The 22,829-nt window shown below is 53.7% G+C and overlaps 1 protein-coding gene across 1 annotated transcript in view; it reads left to right on the top strand.

Moving 5' to 3' along the window:
- The window catches only part of DNAH17 (dynein axonemal heavy chain 17), a 167,174-nt gene that overhangs the window by 76,505 nt on the left and 67,840 nt on the right, over positions 1-22,829 (top strand). The window contains exons 26-42 of the mRNA XM_063656557.1: positions 556-804; positions 5,059-5,181; positions 6,978-7,325; positions 7,421-7,512; positions 7,944-8,070; positions 9,478-9,630; positions 11,892-12,017; positions 12,206-12,313; positions 13,044-13,175; positions 13,573-13,733; positions 14,516-14,672; positions 15,889-15,993; positions 18,970-19,127; positions 19,921-20,059; positions 20,198-20,425; positions 20,852-20,989; positions 22,258-22,390. Of these exons, the coding sequence (XP_063512627.1) occupies positions 556-804; positions 5,059-5,181; positions 6,978-7,325; positions 7,421-7,512; positions 7,944-8,070; positions 9,478-9,630; positions 11,892-12,017; positions 12,206-12,313; positions 13,044-13,175; positions 13,573-13,733; positions 14,516-14,672; positions 15,889-15,993; positions 18,970-19,127; positions 19,921-20,059; positions 20,198-20,425; positions 20,852-20,989; positions 22,258-22,390 (2,677 nt within the window). The remainder of the gene's footprint in view (positions 1-555; positions 805-5,058; positions 5,182-6,977; positions 7,326-7,420; positions 7,513-7,943; positions 8,071-9,477; positions 9,631-11,891; positions 12,018-12,205; positions 12,314-13,043; positions 13,176-13,572; positions 13,734-14,515; positions 14,673-15,888; positions 15,994-18,969; positions 19,128-19,920; positions 20,060-20,197; positions 20,426-20,851; positions 20,990-22,257; positions 22,391-22,829) is intronic.

Here is a 22,829-nt window from a genome sequence, read left to right as displayed (position 1 = left end):
GGGCCCTAACACAGGCTTTTGCTAAAATGCCTTTTAACTGCTAACTTTTATTTTTATTTATTTATTTTTGAGACGGAGTCTCACTCTGTCACCCAGGCCGAAGTGCAGTGGCATGATCTCGGCTCACTGCAGCCCTCATCTCCCAGAATCAAGTGATTCTCCTGTCTCAGCCTCCCAAGTAGCTGGGATTACAGGTGCGCACCACCACACCCAGCTGATTTTTGTATTTTTAGTACAGATGGGGTTTCACCATGTTGGTCAGGCTGGTCTCGAACTTCTGACCTCAGGTAATCTGCTCACCTCGGCCTCCCAAAGTACTGGGGTTATAGGTGTGAGCCACCGTGCCCGGCCAACTGTTAACTTTTAAATCTTACCTTTTGTGATGCCACGGTTGTTTTTTCTTGTATCTAATCACTTTACTGATCTCAGGTATTAGTTCTAAATATTCCTCACTGGGCTTTGCTCCCTGCAAGTAAGTGCAGAAAGGTAAGAGGGTTTTCTTCCTGAATCCTCCTTGACGAGAGTGGAAGGAGAAACGGGACGTTTTTGTTTCAGGTAAATACCAGCATCGAGGACTGGAAGACCACCAAGTGGAAAGATATCAACGTTGAGCAGATGGACATAGATTGTAAGAAGTTTGCCAAGGACATGAGGTCTTTGGACAAGGAGATGAAAACTTGGGATGCCTTCGTGGGGCTCGACAACACTGTGAAAAACATGATCACATCCCTGCGTGCCGTGAGCGAGCTGCAGAACCCTGCCATTCGGGAACGCCACTGGCAGCAGCTCATGCAGGCCACGCAGGTACCATGCGCCATGGTGGGTGGAGGGGACCGCCCCTGGCGGCCAGCCCTGCTGCAGGATGGGCTGGCCTGAGCTGCCTAGCCAAGGTGTTCAGGGCCCAGTGTGGGCAGGGCTGGCTTTGTGCACAAGAGACCTGTGCAGTCACACAGGGCTCCATGCTGGTTGGGGGTGGTGGGGCAGGCTCCGTTTACCATCTCAACTTCACCATCTCAAAATTCTTCGTAATTTTCTTTTTTTTTTTTTTTTTTTTTTTTTTTTTTGAGACGGAGTCTTGCTCTGTCACCAGGTTGGAGTGCAGTGGCGCAATCTTGGCTCACTGCAACCTCTGCCTCCCAAGTTCAAGCAATTCTTCTGCCTCAGCCTCCCAAGTAGCTGGGACCACAGGCACCCACCACTACACCCAGTTAATTTTTGTATTTTTAGTAGAAACGGGGTTTCACCATGTTGGCCAGGCTGGTCTCGAACTCCTGACCTCATGATCCGCATGCCTCAGCCTCCCAAAGTGCTGGGATTACAGGCATGAGCCACTGCGCCAGCCAATTCTTAGTAATTTTTGAACAGGAGTTCCCGCATTTCCATTTTGCACTGGGCCCTGCAAATTAGGTAGGCAGTTCTGGTTGTAGGTTGCATGTTCATAAGGCTCAGGAAGTTTGGGGCAAATGAACAGCTTCACTGGGGTCCTCATGACCCCAGGAACTCAGAGTCTTAGCAACTGAATCTTTCCAGGAATATCCCACAGTACTGGCAGGCACTGGCCTTGACACCTCCAGAAGGCTAACAGGAACACTCCCCTCTCTCAGCCAACACTGAAAAAAATGACTTTAAGCAGCTACTCTGCAGATGCCCCACCTAGCTGCAAAGGATACAGAGAGAAAGGAGACATGGCCCCTGCTCTCAAGGAAGCAAAGAAATAATAGTACTGGCAATTGCAGCAGAGAAAAAAATTATTTTTCCATCTATCCATCTTAGGTTCCCTGGCTGGGGCTCCTGTAAATTAGACCGATGAGAGACAGATTAATTAGAGGAAAGCCGGGCACGGTGGCTCATGCCTGTAATCCCAGCACCTTGGGAGGCCGAGGTGGGTGGATCACTTGAGGCCAGGAGTTTGAGACCAGCCTGGCCAACATGGCAAAACCTCATCCCTACTAAAAATACAAAAATCAGCCAAGTGTAGTAGCGCACACCTGTAGTCCCAGCTACTTGAGTGGCTGAGGCAGGAGAATCGCTTGAACCTGGGAGGTGGAGGTTGCAGTGAGCCGAGATCATGCCACTGCACTCTAGCCTGGGTGACAGAGTGAAACTCTGTCTCTAACAAAATAGGAAAAGACCAGGAAAGAGAAGGGGATTCTCTACAGAATGTAGATTTCCCCTACAAGAGACAGCTTTGCAGGACTATCAAACTATGTCAAAGAAAGATATTTTGGGGTAAAATACTGCGATTTCTTTCAGGGCCTGCTATCTGTCATGTGATGTATCATGTTGCTACAAACATTCTGTTTGGTCAGTCTTAGGATCTCTGTGTTGATGTTAATGCTGGTCAGCTGTGCCTGAATCCCAAAGGGAAGGGGATATAATGAGGCCTGTCCCCCAACCCCCTTCCCATCATGGCCTGAACTCGTTTTTCAGGTTTACTTTGGAATGCCCCTAGCAGAGACAGGGGTTCATTCAATTTGTTCGGGGGCTTAGGATTTTATTTTTGTTTTACAGCAGGATGAGGTGAGCTTCAGCAAGGTGCGTTGTGTAGATTCCTCTCCTTCCTCTGGGCTGATAAGGGGCTAAAGCTGTCTCCATCAATTTTTTTTTTTTTTTTTTGGAGATGGAGTCTCACTCTGTCGCCCAGGCTGGAGTGCAGTGTCACGATCTCGGCTCGCTGAAACCTCTACCTCCCAGGTTCAAGTGATTCTCCTGATTCAGCCTCCCAAGTAGTTGGGATTATAGGCACAGGCCACCATGCCTGGCTAATTTTTTGTATTTTTAGTAAAGACAGGGGTTTCACTTTGGCCAAGCTGTTCTCAAACTCCTGACCTCAGGTGATCTGCCAGCCTTGGCCTCCCAAAGTGCTGAGATTACAGGCATGAGCCACCGCACCTGGCCTGTATTGATTAACTTCTATCATTCTTGGTAGAGGGGGCGGTGGGACTCCTTGGCAAATTTATTTCCTGCTTGTAGGCAAGTAGGGGGAGGGCAGAGAGCTTCTCTTGTATCTGTTTCTTCTCAACTGCCTTCAGCTCAAAACAACCCTTAAGCCAAAGTGGCATATTTTGGTGGCAAATTCTGCCAACCTTCGTGATCAGGTTTGAATGCCAAGTGCAGGAGCTATTCAGTGATGATCCCAAGACCTAGAGGAGGGTGCCACTTTCAAGGGGTGGGAAGGGAAGAAAAAGCTCTGAGTGAGTGTGAAATTTGGCTTGGGCCTTGGGAGTGAGAACTGTGAAGACAAGCAGAAAGGCTGGGACAGGGCTCGGCATGAAAGAATGCAAGAACAACGGCGAGAACATACCCCAAGGACCAAGGGCAGCGTGGCCCAAAGCCTGCACAGTGGCAATGCTTAGCCCACAGCTTCCCAAGAGATCCCTACCTATGCAGGAAGTAGAAGAATGGGGACAAATGGTTCCCTCCATCTCTCATTAGGTCCCGGCCAGCCCAGGAGGGTGCCCACCTAGGAGGAGTGTTAGAGGCTTCCGCTCCGCCCCCACCACACTGTCCAGGGCCCTTCTGCTGCTCCCTAGGCCAAAGGAAGGAAAAGCAAACCCAGCTATGCAGGCCACCCTGAGGGCACAGGGGCACGCACTTGCTCCCCAGGGATTTGCGTGTCCGGGTGTCTGGGAGCCAGCCCCTGGGGGTGCCTCTCAAGTGTTGAGACAAAAGATTTCCCAGATGCCTGGTAACAGGCTCATGTGCCCCTTCTGGGTGCCCTGGGAGAGACGCTTGGGCAGTGATAAACAGCCAGCTAAATATCTCCATGAAAGGAGCTGGGCACAGCTGAGGTCTTGGTAAGCCTCGGGCACATATGTCCCCAAATGTGATTAGAGAGATGCAAAGTTCCATCTGTTGGTTAAAATTCCATGGTGGGCTCAGAATTGGTGCTCAGAAACATCTGACTATGTGACACCAAAAAGAATATTAGACAAGGGACATGGAAGCGATTTGGGAAGTGGGTGGCACTAGGCAAGTACCTGGTATGTTGGTACTAGAGTAACGGTGATTTGGTACTAGAGTAACAGTACCTGTGATTCGGCCACCGCCACAGAGTGCTTTGCCTATTGTGAACGCGGCAGCTGCCGAAAGTGGTGGATTCACTTCCTGGGGCTGCCATGACAAAGGACCACAAACCCAGAGGCTTAAAACAGCAGATCTAGCCAGGGGTGCGGTGGCTCATGCCTGTAATCCCAGCACTTTCGGAGGCTGAGGCAGGTGGATCATCTGAGTTCAGGAGTTTGAGACCAGCCTGTCCAACTTGGTGAAACCCCATCTCTACTAAAAATACAAAAATTAGCTGCACGTGGTGGTACGTGCCTGTAATCCCAGCTACTTGGGAGGCTGAGGCAGGAGAATCGCTTGAACCCGGGAGGTGGAGGTTCCAGTGAGCCAAGATGCACTCCAGCCCAGGTGACAAAGGGAGACTCTGTCTCAAAAGAAAGAAAGAAAACAGACCTGTGTTTTCTCACAGTGCTGGAGGCCAGGACTCTGAAATCAGGGTGTCAGCAGGCTGCACTCCTTCTAGAGGCTCCGGGGGAAGGTCCTTCCTGCCTCCTCCAGCTTCTGGGGGCTGCAGGCATTCCTTGGCCTGTGGCTGCATCATGCCCATCTCTGCCTCGGTCACAAGGCCCTCTTTCCTGTGTGACTCAGATCTCCCTCTCCTTCCTGTCTTGAGGACACTTGGCCCTGGATTTATATCTCACTGGAAAATCCAGGATGAACTCATCTCAAGATCCTTAGTATCTGCAAAGACCGTATTTCCAAATAAGGTGACATGCGAAGGTTCTGGGTGGATGTGAATTTTGGGGGGGCCGCAATTCCGCCCAGTGCAGGTGGGTTCTGCTCTTATGCGGTTTTACAGGGAAGGAAGGTGAGGCTTGGAGAAGTCACTTCCTCAAGTCCCAGAGCTGAAAAAGGGACAGCAGAGCTCGCCTCCCTCCCTCCAGCAGCCCGGGATCGCGCCCCGGCAATGGCTCTCCATGAAGGATGATGATGTCTGCCCACTGCAGAGTGCACATGACCTGAAATGAATCCTGCCTGAATTTTTTCCCTTAGGTGAAATTTAAAATGTCAGAAGAGACGACCCTGGCGGATTTACTGCAGCTGAACCTCCACAGTTACGAGGATGAGGTCCGCAACATCGTGGACAAGGCCGTGAAGGAGTCGGGCATGGAAAAGGTAGGCCGTGCTGGCGGCGCTGTCTGTGCCACGTGGGATCAGCCTGAAACTGCACCCGCCCCCCGGCACTGAGAGCACCCAGAGGGGTCCTGCAGCCCCATCGCACTCACAGGAAGTCTGGGGGGCCTTTCTTACACAACCTGTGACAAATCTTAAAAAATACTTCTGGAATCTATTTGTTTGTGCAGCGCACCAGCATGGCACATGTATACATATGTAACTTACCTGCACATTGCGCACATGTACCATAAAACCTAAAATATAATAATAATAAATAAATTAAAAAATAAATAAATAAATAAATAAATTTAAAAAAATTAGCTGAGGACCGGGCGTGGTGGCTCATGCATGTAATCCCAACACTTTGGGAGGCCAAGGTGGGTGGATCACAAGATCAGGAGATTGAGACCAGCCTGGCCAACATGGTGAAACCCCGTCTTTACTAAAAATACAAAAATTAGCCAGGCGTGGTGGCGCATGCCTGTAATCCCAGCGCTTTGGGAGGCTGAGGCAGGAGAATCGCTTGAACCTGGGAGGTAGAAGTTGCAGTGAGCTGAGATCGCGCCACTGCACTCTAGTCTGGGTGACAAAGTGAGACTCCATCTCAAAAAAAAAAAAAAAACAGTTAGCTGGGCACATGGTAACACACACCTGTAGTCCCAGCTACTTGGGAGGCTGAAGTGGGAGGATCAGTTGAGCTCAGGAGATGGAGGCTGCAGTGAGCTGTGATCATGCTGCTGCACTCCAGCCTGGGCTGGACCCTGTCCCTAAAAAAAATTATAAAATAATTTTTAAAAAATAAAAATAAAAAATAGAATTAACAAATTTTAGAATATTTTCATCACCTCAAAAAGAAACCCATATCCTTTAGCCATCATCCCCTACCCCTTTCCTCTCACGTGTCCCCATCTCCAGCTCTAGGCAACCACTAATCCACTTTCCACCTCTATAGACCCCCCTCTTCCACACTTTCATAGGAATGGCATCATAGGTAGAGGAGGCAACATTGTCACTCTATGCTTTGTAGGTTTTTTCCCAGTTGGGTCTGAGAATTCCATTGACGTAAGACAGATCAAGAGGAGAAAAGGATGCAAATTATTTAATCCAAGTTTTCTGTGGTATGGGAGGAAAGGAAGACTCCAAAACGCAGTTAGAGTTGAACACTTAAGTACTGAGTTGCAGAAAGCGTAAGTTGTAGAAAAGTAATCTGTGTGAGAGGCTGGAAGGTGAGAGCTATTCTAAAAAGGTCTGAGCGGACAGGATTCTTTCCACCTCCACTTCCCATCCTAGTGATGAGAATGATCGTTTCATTCTGGTTCCAGAAAAGCATCATTCACCTGGGAATTGCATCTCCTGCTTCCCAGGAACAGCATGAGGCTCAGAGAGAGAGTCCTGCATCTGCTGCCCTTCAAGTGCCTCTGACTCAAAATCATCAGTTGCAGGATGGCATATTTTGGGGTGGCACGTTCTGAGCTCCTTCGCATGCACTATGTGGTCTGTGCGTGCGTCTTCTTTCACTCAGCCTAAGGTCTTCAGGTTTATCCGCGTTGTGGCAGGTGTCTGTACCTCATTCCTTTAGTGGCCTATGTTCCATTATATGGACAGAGATCACATGCATCCATCATTGGGGGATGAAGGTTCGGGTTGGATCTGTCTTTGGCTCCTGTGAATACGTTGGTTTGAGCCTTTTTGCTTTCTAATCATGGAGCTTCAGTCTATGTCCTGGAAACTCTGGGTCCTGCCTGAGCTTTGCATGCCAAATGCTCAGTGACCTTATTTTTCTCTTCCCCCAAAAGGTGCTGAAAGCCCTGGACAGTACCTGGAGCATGATGGAATTCCAGCACGAGCCGCACCCGCGGACAGGCACCATGATGCTCAAGTCCAGCGAGGTGCTGGTGGAGACGCTGGAGGACAACCAGGTGCAGCTGCAGAACCTGATGACGTCCAAGTACCTGGCCCACTTCCTGAAGGAGGTGACGAGCTGGCAGCAGAAGCTGTCCACGGCAGACTCCGTCATCTCCATCTGGTTTGAGGTCCAGCGAACCTGGAGCCACCTGGAGAGCATCTTCATCGGCTCCGAAGACATCCGCGCCCAGCTCCCGGGGGATTCCCAGCGCTTTGACGACATCGACCAGGAATTCAAGGTGAGCACAGCCCGGTGGCTCCCACGCATTTCAGAAATGACTGTGTTGGACAAAACGGGGTCCCTAATGCCTTGGCAATCCCCTTCTCTTCTCAGGCCTTGATGGAAGATGCAGTGAAAACACCCAACGTGGTGGAAGCCACCAACCAACCCGGCCTCTACGATAAACTGGAGGCCCTGAAGAAGAGGTGCGGCTCACACCTGTCCAGACCAGAGGAGTCAGGGGTGCTGATTCCCTAAGTCTTAAGTCTGAGGGCACTTAAGTCTTGTGCAGCCCGCTGGCCAGGACAGGGCAAAACCACGGGTCCTGGGTTAATCTATTGCCTTTTCCTGGGGAGCACACACTCCCCGGCCTCATCCCACCGCACGATGCCTTGGCCTTGAAGGAAGCAATGACCCAGAGAATAAATGATGCTCCCTCCTGCCTAGGAGTGCCCACAAGGTCAGGGGATGGCAAAGAAACGAGAGCCTCCGGTAGGAGGTTCTGAATTAAACCGGGCCTGTGAACAGCAGTCTAGGCATCTCCAGGATGATCAGTTTCCTGCGCCAATAGGGTGGGTGGCAGACATCCCTACAGAGTAGGGTCACTGACCTCCTCTACTTCCTTCCTTCCTCCCAGCTTGGCCATCTGTGAAAAGGCTTTGGCAGAGTATTTAGAGACGAAAAGACTGGCTTTCCCCAGGTTCTATTTTGTCTCCTCGGCTGACCTCCTGGACATTCTCTCCAATGGCAATGACCCCGTGGAGGTAGGTGGGGCCCCTTGCATTCTGGTGTTTAAGCCAACATCTTGCCAGACCCCAGGCGGGCACCTCTACCTGAACTGCCCTAGGATGGGGTAACAGTGTCCCTGGACGTGCCCCATCGTCTCCAGGAAGCCCTCTGCACCAGAAGCTGCCCTGGGGTCCCTAGCAATGGCAGAAACGTGGCGGGACTCACCTCACATCCTGCTCTGCACTTGGCCTGGCTTTGGAGAAGTTAATTTGTCTCTCTATGCCTCATTTTCCCCTTCTAGAAAATGGGTCGTATGCCAGAGGCCTAGTAAGACACTGTTTCCGAAAGACACACTTCTCAGTGGGTCATCCTCCGATCAGCTAGTAAATCTCAGGGTCCCGAGAGCAAGGAACAGGTGCCTCCTTGGGGCTCTTCTAAAAGAGAAAAGAGGTCAGGCACAGTGGCTCACACCTGTAATCCCAGCACTTTGGGAGACTGAGGCAGGCAGATCACTGGAGGTTGGGAGTTTAAGACCAGCCTGGTCAACATGGTGAAACCCCGTTTCTACTAAAAATACAAAAATTACCCCAGGCATGGTGAAATGTACCTGTAATCCCAGCTACTCAGGAGGCTGTGGCATGAGAATTGCTTGAACCCAAGAGGCAGAGGGTTGCAGTGAGCCAAGATCGCACCACTGCACTCCAGCCTGGGCGACAGAGTGAGACTCTGTCTCAAAAACAAAAACAAAATAGGTGAAGGAAAAGTGCCTGCATTTTATTTTGACCGTAAGGTTAGAGGATACACAAGAAGAAGGGATATGCAAGAATAGACTGAGTGTGTGGCTTGGGATCTGGGACAGAACCTTCTCAAAAAGAAGAAATCTTATGTATTAATTTTTTTTTTTATTTTGAGATGGAGTTTCGTTCTTGTCTCCCAGGCTGGAGTGCAATGGCGTGATCTCGGCTCACCACAACCTCTGCCTCCCTGGTTCAAGTGATTCTCCTGCCTCAGCCTCCTGAGTAGCTGGAATTACAGGCATGCACTACCATGCCTGGCTAATTTTGTATTTTTAGTAGAGATGGGGTTTCTCCATGTTGGTCAGGCTGGTCTCGAACTCCTGACCTCAGGTGATCCACCTGCCTCGGCCTCCCAAAGTGCTGGGATTACAGGTGTGAGCCACCATGCCCTGCCAAAAAGGCATCTTCCAGAATGGATGTTTGGCTTAGAAGGGCTGCAGTTCCTGGCCTGGTTTCTGTGTCCTGACTTGGAGCAGTCTTCACTGATTCCTTTTGTTGACTTAGCCATGTTTAGTTAACGTTAATCAAAGATGGGGAGTATATTCCAAAAAGAATGATGCCTAAAACCACCCACGGAAAGCCTGAGCCACGCACATGCCTTTCAAATCCCCCGTTGCATAATTCCCGCCTTTCCCCTCCACCCAGGTGAGCCGCCACCTGTCCAAACTCTTCGACAGCCTGTGTAAACTGAAGTTCCGGCTCGATGCCAATGACAAACCTCTCAAGGTGGGCCTGGGAATGTACAGCAAGGAGGACGAGTACATGGTTTTTGATCAGGAATGCGACCTCTCGGGGCAGGTGAGTGTGTGCGAACACCACGCAGGGAACCCAGGACAAGGGTGCAGCATGCGTGTGGGCCACACGCCCTCAGATGGTGACGTCCATAGAACCACCACCCTGTGCAGCTGCCAGCCCACCCCTGCTCCTCTCCTCTGCCTCTAGAAAACGCTTAAGGGATGGACCTCTTTATAGAATTTCTGGCACAGCCTTACCCATATAGCATGAGTGCATCCTTAGGGAGAAAGGGGAGGGGAAAGGGCGGGAGAAAAGCCCTGTTAGGGAAGCTGAGGCAGGAGAATCGCTTGAACCCCGGAGGCGGAGGTTGCAGTGAGCCAAGATCGCGCCACTGCACTCCAGCCTGGGTGACAGAGTGAGACTCCATCTCTTAAAAAAAAAAAAAAAGCCCCGTCAACGTCATTGAATCCTTTCCATGGCTTTTGCCAAAGGGACTGCTTTAAAAGGGGCTGCACATCTCTGAACCACCAATTCCCAACACCTGTCCAAAATAATCGGCTGCACAACCCACCACTCAGAGCGGCCTCCACAGCCTCTTCCTTCCCCAGCAAGCATGTCTCCCGGCTCAGGGCGGGCTCCTTCTGCCGTCAGAAAACTTCCGGGCTGCCCCCTCCCCTGTCTCATTACCCAACTATTGATCAAGCAATAGCAACCATTTTAACATCAGCCTGAGGAAAATACAATGCAGAGGTAAATCAGCTGTAGGAAAAAAAAAAAAATGTCGAGAAAACCTGAGGTTCAAAGAGTTGAACACAGCACACACGTGGCCTGCTCTATGTGGATGGGGTGGGCGGGGCAGTGACAGCATCTGTCCAGATTCGCTTCCTGGGCTTACCCCTTGCCAACAGAACTGCAGACCACAGCGAGGCCCACCTGCACTGTGTTTACAGTTAAAAGGAAAAATCTGGCTGGGCACTGTGGCTCACGCCTATAATCCCAGCACTTTGGGAGATTGAGGTGGGTGGATCATCTGAGGTCGGGAGTTCAAGACCAGCCTGGCCAACATGGCGAAACCGGTCTCTACTAAAAACACAAAAATTAACCAGGTGTGGTGGCAGACAACTGTAGTCCTAGCTACTCGGGAGGTTGAGGCATGAGAATCACTTGAACCTGGGAGACAGAGGTTGCAGTGAGCCGAGATCACGCCACTACACTCCAGTCTGGGTAATAGAGCGAGACTTCATCTCCAAAAAATTCATCTCCAAAAAAAAAATTACCCTCATGTCCACTTGAGGGTTTTTTTCTCCCAGTAGCAGTTACTTGTGAGTATGGTTTTTTTTGTTGTTCATTTGTTTTTTGTTTGTTTGTTTGTTTGTTTTTGAGATGGAGTCTCACTCTTGTCGCCCAGGCTGGAGTGCAATGGCACGATCTTGGCTCACTGCAACCTCCACTTCTCGGGTTCAAGTGATTCTCCTGTCTAAGCCTCCAGAGTACCTAGGATTACAGGTGCCTGCCACCACGCCTGGCTAATTTTTTATTTTTAGTATAGACGGGTTTTCACCATATTGGCCAGGCTGGTTTTGAACTCCTGACCTCAGGTGATCCACCCGCCTCAGCCTCCCAAAGTGCTGGGATTACAGACGTGAGCCACTGTGTCCGGTCCCCAGCCACATTTTTTAAGTGAGTCTTTGACTAGCCAGGTGTGGTGGTGCATACCTGTAGTCCCAGCTGCTTGAGAGGCTGAAGTGGAAGCATCACTTGAGCCCACAGGTGGAGGCTGCAGTGAGCCATGACTGCAGTACTGCACAGCAGCCGGGGCAGCAGAGCAAGATCCTATCTCAATTTAAGAAGAAAATGTGTGGCCAGGCACGGTGGCTCATGCCTGTAATCCCAGCACTTTGGGAGGCCGAGGCGGGCAGATCATGAGGTCAGGAGATCGAGACCATCCTGGCTGACATGGTGAAACCCCACCTCTACTAAAAATACAAAAAAAAAAAAATGCTGGGAGTGCTGGCGGGCGCCTGTAGTCCCAGCTTCTCGGGAGGCTGAGGCAGGAGAATGGCGTGAACCCGGGAGGTGGAGCTTGCAATGAGCCAAGATCATGCCACTGCACTCCAGCCTGGGTGACAGAGTGAGACTCTGTCTTTAAAAAAAAAAAAAAGAAAAGGTGTGTCACTGTTACTGCTCTGTAAAATCCTTGACATGTCTGCCCCTGGGATGAGGATGATGACAAACGTTTTTCTTTACAACAAATACAAACAAAATTATTGGAACTAGAAGCAGGCACACACGGCTGTATTGGTCACTGTGGCTCCCGTCCCCAGGTGGAGGTGTGGCTGAATCGAGTGCTGGACCGAATGTGCTCCACCCTCCGGCACGAAATCCCAGAGGCCGTGGTGACCTACGAAGAGAAGCCGAGGGAGCAGTGGATCATGGACTACCCGGCCCAGGTCTGAGGCGGGTGGGGGCTCGGCAGTGCCTCGTGGCTGAGATAAGGGGCGAGTTTCTCTGCGTTCACGGGCTCCCCTGTTAACTGTGGTTCCCTGGAAAACCGTCTAAGCTTTCAGCAGGAACGTCTGCATTAGCTGGCGCCAGCGATCGCTCACTGCGTGGGCAATGGGGGGGCGTCTACTTTCAGGTGGCCCTGACTTGCACCCAGATCTGGTGGACGACCGAGGTGGGCCTGGCATTTGCCAGGCTGGAGGAAGGCTATGAAAACGCTATCAAAGATTATAACAAAAAGCAGGTGCGTCACTAGCGTGTAGTTATGTTTTTAAAACTTGTTTAAGAAGCAGGTGTGTGGCCCCATGTGTCCTTCTGAAACCTGCCGGGCGAGTACCTGGAGCGCCTTCTTCTCGGAGGCTGAGCCCCGCAAAACCGTCGTTTCCACAGGCCAAATAATAGCCACGCACCGCAGCCCCAGGCACCTCTCCCCTCGAGTAACAGACACCTTCAGAAATATGTACTTTGATTTCTCACCTGAAAATTGGCAAATGCTACTGTGAGTCTTAAAAAAAAAATAAATAAATAAAAAAGAAAAGTCCTTGGTTAGAAATATGGAAACTAAAGATCATCTTGAAAAGAAGGAGAATTTACCTGTAATTCCACAACCCAAGCATGACACTGTTCCCTTATGCAACCTGCTACTCTGTGTGTGTGTATAATTGATTCATATGTAAAAATATACAGACTCTGGATGGCGTTAAAGTCAGCTGTTTTTGCTTCTCATCCACCCTCTCTCGTGGCCTTGAATTTCCTTCTACTACGTCCGTGCTAGCCACTGCAAGGTGTCCCATCAGGGCTGCACCCTGGTGAAACCAGTGCCTGGCTGGGGCCTACCGAGGGCACTCCTGTTTTTCATTACTGTAAACAAGAGCATCGTGGTGTTCCCTGTGCAGCTGCGGGCACCCAGCCACAAGACCCCCTAGTGCATGTGGGCACCCGTGGCGTCTCAGCGAAGGCACTCTCCCCCGCAGATTAGCCAGCTGAACGTACTCATCACACTGCTCATTGGGAACCTCAACGCTGGCGACAGGATTAAGATCATGACCATCTGCACCATCGATGTGCATGCACGGGACGTGGTGGCCAAAATGATCATGGCCAAGGCATGAGCGCCCCTGTCCCAGGGTCCTGGGGAAGGGCAAGGGGACACCGGGTTCAGGGCAGTGCATTCAGGGACTCCAGATCCTGCCACTTCCTCCTCCTGGGGCACTGACTCTGTTGCTGGCTGCAGCTGCCTCCTAACCACCTTGACCGGACTCACCCCTGGTGAGCAACACACAGCAGTCAGATGAGCGGTGCCCGCCCATTGGAAGTGCCATTCCGTAGCGAGATTCCACTGAGGGTGGCCATACAGTTGGATGTGGGCGCTGGAGGGGGAAAGAGGGCTGGGGAGGGTTCCCTGGGCACCAGGGGACCGGCCTTGGAGGCATGCTGGCCTTCCTTAGCCAGCCCTAGCTCTTGCATTCCACCTGGCAACAAGAGCTCCGGCTCATCCTGCAGGTGGAGAGTTCTCAGGCCTTTACCTGGCAGGCCCAGCTCCGGCATCGCTGGGACGAAGAGAAGCGACACTGCTTTGCCAACATCTGTGATGCCCAAATCCAGTATTCCTACGAGTATCTGGGCAACACGCCGCGGCTGGTCATCACCCCACTCACTGACAGGTGAGGCCTGTCCCTGAGTAACTCACATGTGCTCTTGGTGGGTCCCTTCCCCATGATTCTTGGAACTGTCCGACTTGGATGTCAGCTGTGGAGGCTGGAAGGACTGGGCATTTGTGTCAGGTGGACCTGTGTTCACATTCAGTTCTGCCACCGTGTCCTTGTTCCAGCACTGGCTGTGTGGCCTTGGGAGAGTTCCTGTACCCCTCTATGGGCCTGCTGAGTTGGGGTCATGTTTTATGGACCCTCATGAGCAGACTCTGGTCGTCGTAGCAGTGCCCACCTCCCTGAGTGCCGCAGGTGGGAAAGGCACCTGGGCTGCCTCTGCTCCACGGTGGTGGTTCCTCTGTCACACCTGAAGGTTTTCTGCCCTCTCCCATGTGTCTCCTGGGGCCGAGCAAGTGTAATAATTGCAATGAAAGAGAAAGCTGTGGCAGGGCGTGGTGGCTCACGCCAGTAATCCCAACACTTTGGGTGGCCGAGGTGGGTGGATTACCTGAGGTCAGGAGTTCGAGACCAGCCTGGCCGACATGGCAAAACCCCGTCTCTACTGAAAATACAAAAATTAGCCGGGCATGGGGGCGGGCGCCTGTAGTCTCAGCTACCTGAGAGGCTGAGGCACGAGAATCATTTGAACCCAGGAGGCAGAGGTTGCAGTGAGCCAAGGTTGTACCACTGCACTCCAGCCTGGGTGCCAGAGTGAGACTCTGTCTCAAAAAAATAAAAATAAAAGCAGGGAGGCCGTGGGGTCACTGGCACACGCACTTACCTGTGGTCACTTGCAGGTGCTACATCACCCTGACCCAGTCCCTCCATCTCATCATGGGTGGAGCCCCCGCCGGCCCCGCTGGGACTGGTAAGACTGAGACGACCAAGGACCTGGGCAGAGCCCTGGGCACCATGGTCTACGTCTTCAACTGCTCCGAGCAGATGGACTACAAGGTACGCAGCCGGGGTCCGGAGAAGGGACCCAGAGTCCCCTATTATAGAAGCAGATCCTAGCACCCTGTCCTCTGAGGCCCCACAGTGAACTCCAGATCTCTGGATACCTGTGAATGACACTGGGGAGGAGGCGCTAGGGCCCCCACTTGCTGGTAGCATCCCTCTCAGGTGGTCCCTCTGGAGAGACTCCCAGGGTGGACAGACGCAGCCCCAAATGTCCTGCCCCAGCCCCTGCCCTGGAGGTGACCCTCTCTCAATTTCAGTTGTAAGACTGCCCCAAACTGGGGACTCCGCACAGGGGTAAGCACCTTCCTCATGGTTCAGCATGGGGTGGGGTACAAGCAATGTCCAGGTGGGTTTGGGAGGGGAGCAGGGGACGGGCCCAGTCCCGTCAGTCATCAGAGCCTGCACAGGACATCGTCAGCTCACAGAAGGCCAGGCAAGGGAGGGGATACCTCGGAGCTCCAGGCTGCAGCAGCCTCTTGCAAGATGGGGAGGCAAGGGGGATGGATCCCTGAGTTTTGGACCCTAGGCCTGCAGAGGGTCTCCCCTCCCCGGCCTGGATCTGAGCCCCACAATCTGGGGGACCCCTCCTGAAGCTGAGGATGGGGCAAGCAGCCCAAGTTCACTGTCAAGGCCACACAGTCCACATCCGCCTCCTGGATTTTAGAAAAGTGAAATCTGAAGTTGGATCTCCCTAGAAGGGAGTTAACATCCACCTGGAATCCCAGGTGTAGATGGGAAGAGTCCTTCTGATTGCCCAGGTGGGGCCTAGAGGGACACAGATGTCTTGAGGAAAAGCCTCTGGCCTGCTCGACATGCCCCCATCCCACCTTAGAGGACTCCCTCTCCTCTCCACGCAAGAAAGAAAAGGGCTGAGAAAACATGCGAGGTTTAGAACTTCAATGTGCTCCTCTGAGCCCCCTCATTAGGGACTCCAGGAAGTCTCCACCCTGGGGTCTCGACGCTCTGGGGGTCAAGGGTGAAAGGATGGGCTCTTCCTAGTACCCAGCCCTCCACGGTGTTACCCTGGGCAGTAAGCTGACCTGCCTGCTGGCCTGAGGAAGGCCCCAATGCACCGGGGCCTGAGCAAGCTTTGGGGAGAGAGAACACAGCTGAAGAGGCAGGGGGAGGCCCCTGCAGCGCCCGCCCTCCCTGCCACCCTCCCAGCCTCCCAGCCTCCCAGCTCTTCCATTCTCCATCTCGCCCTTTCCAGTCCTGTGGAAATATCTACAAGGGCCTGGCCCAGACGGGAGCCTGGGGCTGCTTTGATGAGTTTAATCGCATCTCAGTGGAAGTCTTGTCTGTGATTGCCGTGCAGGTAAAGTCCCCTGCCTGTGGCCTCGGGGTCTCGTCGGGTAACTGGCTCGTCGGCTTTCCTGTGACCTCACACACCAGATAGACCCCCCTTGCCTCTCTGCAACGTTCCAAGCACCGAAGGGTGGTGTGGTGCCATTGAGCTCTTGCCCTCCAGGGTCCCGCAGCCTGGTTAGGCAAACACATTGAAAACAGAATCAGATTACAGGTTACGTGTATGGTAGCGTACATGTAACAAAATACAAGTGGGAGAATAATTAATTTTGCTTAGGAAAGAAGGACAAAGTGCTTTGTTACTGGTATCAGCGGAGCTGGGCATAGGAGGTGCTGAAAGGGAATGGCAGGAAAGAAAGAAAGGAGGGAGAGAGGGAGGAAGAGGAGGAGGGAGGAAATGCGCCCGTGTGTTTTGGGAACAACCATGCTGGGGCACACAGCGTGCAGCCGAGTGGCTGGAGTGACCTGGGCGCAGGGACCTCAGAGTGGGGAGTGGCCTGGGCCAGCGCCCCGCCCCCACTGATGCTTGTTAAAATCTCCAGCATGGGCCCCACTTGATAGGATGAGCATTTCTGCATTTTAAACAAATGCCTCAGGTGATCCTGACACATGCCCGGGGGTTGAGAAGCACTGGGCTCCCTAAGGTAAGTGGAGGCCGACCTAGCGGCCTGGGACAATTGTGCTCTTCCAAAAGGAAACGCAAGTCAGGGCGTTGACGGTGTCAAGGTCCTCCCACCCCAGGATAGACAGGAGCATGTGGGGTGTGGACGTGCCAATGCCTCCTGGGCTGCTCAAGCCCCACAACCTGGGTGGAGAGCCCGCTTTATTTATTTATTTGTTTGTTTGTTTATTTATTTATTGTTTTGTTTTTTTGAGATGGAGTTTTACTCTTGTTGCTCAGGCCGGAGTGCAGTGGTGCAATCCCGGTTCACTGAACCTCCGCCTCCCGGATTCAAGCAATTCTTCTGCCTCAGCCTCCCGAGTAGCTGGGATCACAGGCATGCACCACCACGCCCGGCTAATTTTGTATTTTTAGTAGAGATGGGGTTTCTCCACGTTGGTCAGGCTGGTCTTGAACTCCCGACCTCAGGTGATCCACCCACCTCGGCCTCCCAGACTGCTAGGATTACAGGCGTGAGCCATCGCGCCCGGCTGAGAGCCCGCTTTATACACCAACTTAAGCCCTGACTCTCGGCTTGGCAGTGATGTGGACCCCCTGTGCCTCCGTCTTCTAATCTGTAAAACAGTGTTGGTGACACAGGTCTGCCAGCAAGATTGGAGGGGCCTGGGGTGGCTGCTTCCTCCTCTCCTTATGCCCCCTCTGCCCCAGTCATCCCCCAGCCCCAGGGCCGGAGGCCACATGACCAAGAGAATGGGGACCCCAAACCATGGGCAGTGCTGGCTGTTGCCCTGGGGACCCTCTCCCTTGCCCCCAGCACAGGAGCAGAGTTGCTGAGCACCTCCGACGTCCATGAACAAACCCCAGAATATTTATGTGGCCCCTACTCTGGGCACTGAATGTTCACGGGCTCCGATGGAGACCACAGGAGAGGCTTGGCCTAGGAGGAAGCAGTGCCGTTCCGAAGGGCCCCAGTCCTGCCAGGGGGCGAGCTGCACGCTCAGCAGACTGGGCATGGGGGTGTCTGGGATCACCAGGGCACCAGGACTTGGCTCTCCTGGGGAAGACAGGGAAAGGCAGGTGCTGGGAGCAGCTTTACCGCGAGTATTGGGCCCCCTCAAGTGGCAACTTGGAGAGACGCAGCTGCCTTCTGCAGGTTTCCAGAGGAGACCTCAAGCAGGCAACGGCCCCTGACGCTCTAGGATTAACCTCGTAGCTGACAGGTGGCCTTCAAGACTGATACGGAGGTGGCCGCTAACCGGTCCTCTGACAGGTCGTTGCCGGAGTAGTAACAGGACAGAAAACGGCTGGGAGTGGAGCTCCACTCAGCAGGGACGAGGTGTTGAAATACTTACTGGTTCCTGCAACAGCCTGGGTACATCTCCAGAGAATTTTGCTGAGTGATAAAAGTCCATCTGGGGGCCGGGCGTGGTGGCTTATGCCTGTAATCCCAGCACTTTGGGAGGCCGAGGTGGGAGGATCATGAGGTCCGGAGATTGAGACCATCCTGGCTAGCATGGTGAAACCCTGTCTCTACTAAAAAATACAAAAAATTAGCCAGGCGTGGTGGCGGGAGCCTGTAGTCCCAGCTACTTGGGGGGCTGAAGCAGGAGAATGGCATGAATCTGGGAGGCAGAGCTTGCAGTGAGCCGAGATTGTGCCACTGCACTCCTGCCTGGGCGACAGAGCGAGACTCCGTCACACACACACACACACACAAAAAAAAGTCCATCTGGGAAGATCATGTATGATACAATTCCACTTATATAACATCTGTGAAACGACCAAATCACAGAAACAAAGGACACGGTTGCCAGGGGTCAAATGGAGGGAAGGGGGCAAGAGGGAAGTGGGTGTGGCTATAAGAGGCGATATAGGGGTCCCCGTGGTGACAGCAATGCTGGCCTCAGTGTCACGCCCACCCTCCCCGCCCCCTGCCGCCCCCACTGTGACTGGCACTGTCATTAGGCAAGATGCTCCTATCAGGGTACATGGGGCAGACAGTACGCAGAATTGCCTTTGTGTTTTTTTTCTTCCCCCCAATCCCTGTCTTTTGTATTTTTTGTTGAGACAGGGTCTTGCTATGTTGCCCCAGTCTGGGCTCAAATCATCCTCCAGCCTCAGCCTCCCAAAGTGCTGGGATTACAGGTGTGAGCCACTGTGCCTGGCCCTCTGTATTATTTCCTACATGGCATGCAAATCTACAACTTTCTCAAAAATAAAAGGCTTAATTTAAAAAAGAAACTAAGAGGTTTGAATTTGCAGGCGCAAATTCGCAGCCTCATGCTTTAACATACATGAAGGCCCCTCTGGCCTGTGGAAGCTGGCCATTTCCGTGCTAACATGTCTGTGTCACCAACTGTGCAGGTAAAATGTGTCCAGGATGCAATTCGGGCCAAGAAAAAAACATTCAATTTCCTGGGAGAGATCATAGGCCTCATTCCCACTGTCGGTATCTTCATCACCATGAACCCTGGGTACGCCGGACGCGCAGAGCTGCCTGAGAACCTAAAAGCCTTATTCAGGTACGTGGCCCAGGTGAAAGTGAGTGGCTGCGGTGAGCCAGACCAGCAACAGCAGCGTCCCAGTGCCAAGGAGTGGGCAGAGGGGAGGGGCAGAGGGCAAGCTGGGGAGGGAAGAAGTCATCAAAACTCCCAAGATGGCCGGGCACAGTAACTCACTCCTGTAATGTCGGCACTTTGGGCGGCCGAGGAGGGTGGATCACCTGAGGTCAGGAGTTCAAGACCAGCCCGGTCAAGATGGTGAAACCCCGTCCCTACTAAAAATACAAAAATTAGCTGGGTGTGGTGGTGCATGTCTGTAATCGCAGCTACTCGGGAGGCTGAGGCAGGAAGATCGCTTGAACCCGGGAGGCAGAGGTTCTAGTGAGCCGGGATGGCACCATTGCACTCCAGTCTAGGCAACAAGAGCAAAACTCTGTCTCAAAAAAAAAAAAAAAAAAAAAAAAAAAGCTCCCAGGATGAGGCAGGCCAAGGGCCTCCTTAGAAAGTGCTCTGTCTTCCCCTGGGCGGGAGGACCGCACCTGGGACACAGTGATGGAAAGCAGGGTTGGGGGGTTGGGGGGTTGGGGTGGCTCTCAGAGGAGGGGCCTGAAGGTGCACCCAGCAGATGATGTGGGAGGAGGAGGGAAGGAGGGAGCAGGCGGGCTGGGAGCCCGGCTTTAGGACAGAAGGTTCAACACTCTGCTGTGGTCCACCTGGCAGTCGAGGTGTGCTCTCCTAGGTGAAGAGGGACAGGCGGGGGTGTAGGTGGGAGAGAGAGTGGGCAGACGCCCATGGGCACCACTGACCTCCCCAGGCCCTGTGCCATGGTTGTCCCCGACTTCGAACTGATATGTGAGATCATGCTGGTGGCCGAGGGCTTTTTGGAAGCCCGCCTTCTGGCCAGGAAGTTCATCACCCTGTATACCTTGTGCAAGGAGCTGCTCTCGAAGCAGGTGTGTGTGTCCCGGAGCTCACGGCGGGTGCGGGTGGGAGGCTGAGGTGCGGGAAGCAGCCAGGGTTGGCTTCCGGACTTGCCTGCTGGCCGTGGGAAGGTGAGCTCACGTCTGCCCACCTGTGCCCGCTGCCGGCAGGATCATTACGACTGGGGCCTGAGAGCCATCAAATCTGTGCTGGTGGTGGCGGGTTCCCTGAAGAGGGGCGACCCCAGCCGGGCAGAGGACCAGGTGCTCATGCGGGCGCTGAGAGACTTCAACATCCCCAAGATTGTGACAGACGACCTGCCCGTGTTCATGGGACTGATCGGGGACCTCTTCCCGGCTCTGGACGTGCCTCGGAAACGAGACCTGAATTTTGAAAAGGTCGGTACTCCTGGGCCTCGGGTCTGTCCGGAGAAGGCTGCCTGGCTGGGGCTTCCTTCCCTCTGATGTTGGACGGGTGGAGACCCGTGTCACACACGCACGTTTCCCGGTGCTACAAAGAGATCTCTGAGCCACAGCTGCCTCCATGGCCCTGGCCAGCCCCACCCTCTCAGTGCTGGGGGAGGTCACTCTCTCAACTGGGGTTGGGGGGCTTCGGGCAAACCGACCCCCTGCACGAGGTCGAGGTGGAGCTATGTGAACTCTCAGCATTGATAGCAGAACTTGCAAACGCATGTGTGTCGGAGGGCAAGGGCGCCTTTATCATCTCCCCAGCGGGGCAGGAAGCCCCCCAGCCTCCCAGCCTCCCAGCGAGAAGAAAGAAAGGCTGCTTCAGTTCCTCACCCAGCTTCATCCGTGTCTCTCCAGATCATCAAGCAGAGCATCGTGGAGCTCAAGCTGCAGGCGGAGGACAGCTTCGTGCTGAAGGTGGTGCAGCTGGAGGAGCTGCTGCAGGTCCGCCACTCGGTGTTCGTCATCGGGAACGCAGGCAGCGGCAAATCTCAGGTGTGTCACCCCCTCCAGGGACCTGCAGGGACCCGGCATGGTGGGGGTGGGCTGGGGCGAAGGGTTGGCCCTCCTTCACTCCCCGCCACCCCGGAGACCCCAACCCAGCACATCCCTCCCGGGAGCCCTCCGGCCTGAGTCATGGTCCAGGGAGGAAGCTGGAGGCCGAGGAGGAGGGGAGGAGCGGCCACAGCCCTGATCCCTGATCCCTGGGTGAGGCCTCCCTCCCTTTTCCTCCTTGTCTTCCTGCTCTTCTCTCCTTGACGTCAGTCACTTGTCTCCCTGTCCCTGTGGCCGGCCTGACCCATCGCCCTCCTGTCCCCTGCCATGGCCTAGGGAGTGGTGACATGCGGAGGGTGGTGGCGGACGTGACTGATGTCTGTGATGTGGAAAATTCCATGCCAGCCAAATGTCCAGCCAGAGGCCCACAGGCTGGACCCTTCTGCTATTGTTTGAGATCACTCCCAACGCCAGTCACACGGGGAAGCTCACCACAAGTGATGTTTTAAAAGGCAGAGGCCGCATGAGCCCAGTTTCCTAAAAAGGAACTCGGACATACACATACAGGAAATGTCCTCAACCGCGTCTTTAAAGCTCATTTTCCCTGAATGGAGGATCATGGGGAGTTTTCCTAGATGGTATTTCAGTGAGTGCGTATTACTTGTACCATGAGGAAGAAAGGAATGTGAATGTTTTCAGAGCCTCGCACAGTCTAGGCAAGCAGCGCTCTGCGGGCTGCAGACATGCACAGCGAACAGTTAGCTTCCTATCACCCAGGCCACCTTTGCCTCGGCCATGGTTGGGGGGTGTAAACTCACCTACGTGCCTCCAGAGCAAACGTGATCCAGAGAAGGGTTCAGCCTGGTGGTTCATAAAAGGCATCCAGGGCCGGGCACGGTGGCTCATGCCTGTAATCCCAACACTTTGGGAGGCCAAGGCGGGCTGATCACCTGAGGTCAGGAGTTCGAGACCAGCCTGGCCAACATGGTGAAACCCCGTCTCTACTAAAAATACAAAAATTAGCTGGGCGTGGTGGTGGGCACCTGTAATTCCAGCTACTCGGGAAGCTGAGGCAGGAGAATCACTTGAACCCTGAGGCAGAGGTTGCAGTGAGCTGAGATCACACCACTGCACTCCAGCCTCGGTGACAAGAGTGAAACTCCATCTCAAAAAAAAAAGCATCCAGGCCCACCCATGGTTCTGGGGCTAGTGGGGCAGGATGTTCCAGGAACAGGGAGTCACACGTGAGTGACCCCCACCTTTGCCAGGTCCTCAAATCCCTCAACAAGACCTATCAGAACCTGAGGAGGAAGCCGGTCGCCGTGGACCTGGACCCCAAGGCCGTCACCTGCGACGAGCTCTTTGGCATCATCAACCCAGCGACCAGGGAATGGAAAGATGGTAACAAGGGTGGTCCCGGGACGGGCTGCGGGGGCGCACCCGGTCCAGTGCAGCAAGCGTGTGCTGAGCCGTTCCCATGTGGAAGGCCAGCCTCCCCAGGCTAGGGTGGGGTACACAGGCACGTGGCCTGCAATGGTGGCACCATGGTAACAAAGTTTATGGGGAGCAGTGGGTACGTAGCACCCGGGCTGGGGGGTAAGGAATGGGGGCCACAGGAGCTGGGACAGTGAGAACTGCAGGCCTGCCCTGGGCAGGCCAAGGGGAGAGGCCAGAGCAAGGATGGGTGTGACCTGTGAGGAGTGTATGGGAGCCCAGACGTGCAGGCTGGAGGCTGTGCAGGGAGCCCTGGCCTCAGTCGGTGGGCTCTGGGGAGGAGCTTCCCCCAGGAGGTGGCGTGATCGGGTTTGCACTTTATGAAAGAAACTCGGGACGTTGGAGA

This window comes from Pongo pygmaeus, chromosome 19 (genome assembly GCF_028885625.2).
Source record: "Pongo pygmaeus isolate AG05252 chromosome 19, NHGRI_mPonPyg2-v2.0_pri, whole genome shotgun sequence".
In the NCBI taxonomy this organism is placed as follows: Eukaryota; Metazoa; Chordata; class Mammalia; order Primates; family Hominidae; genus Pongo; species Pongo pygmaeus.
This window is presented reverse-complemented; position numbering and strand designations above follow the sequence as displayed.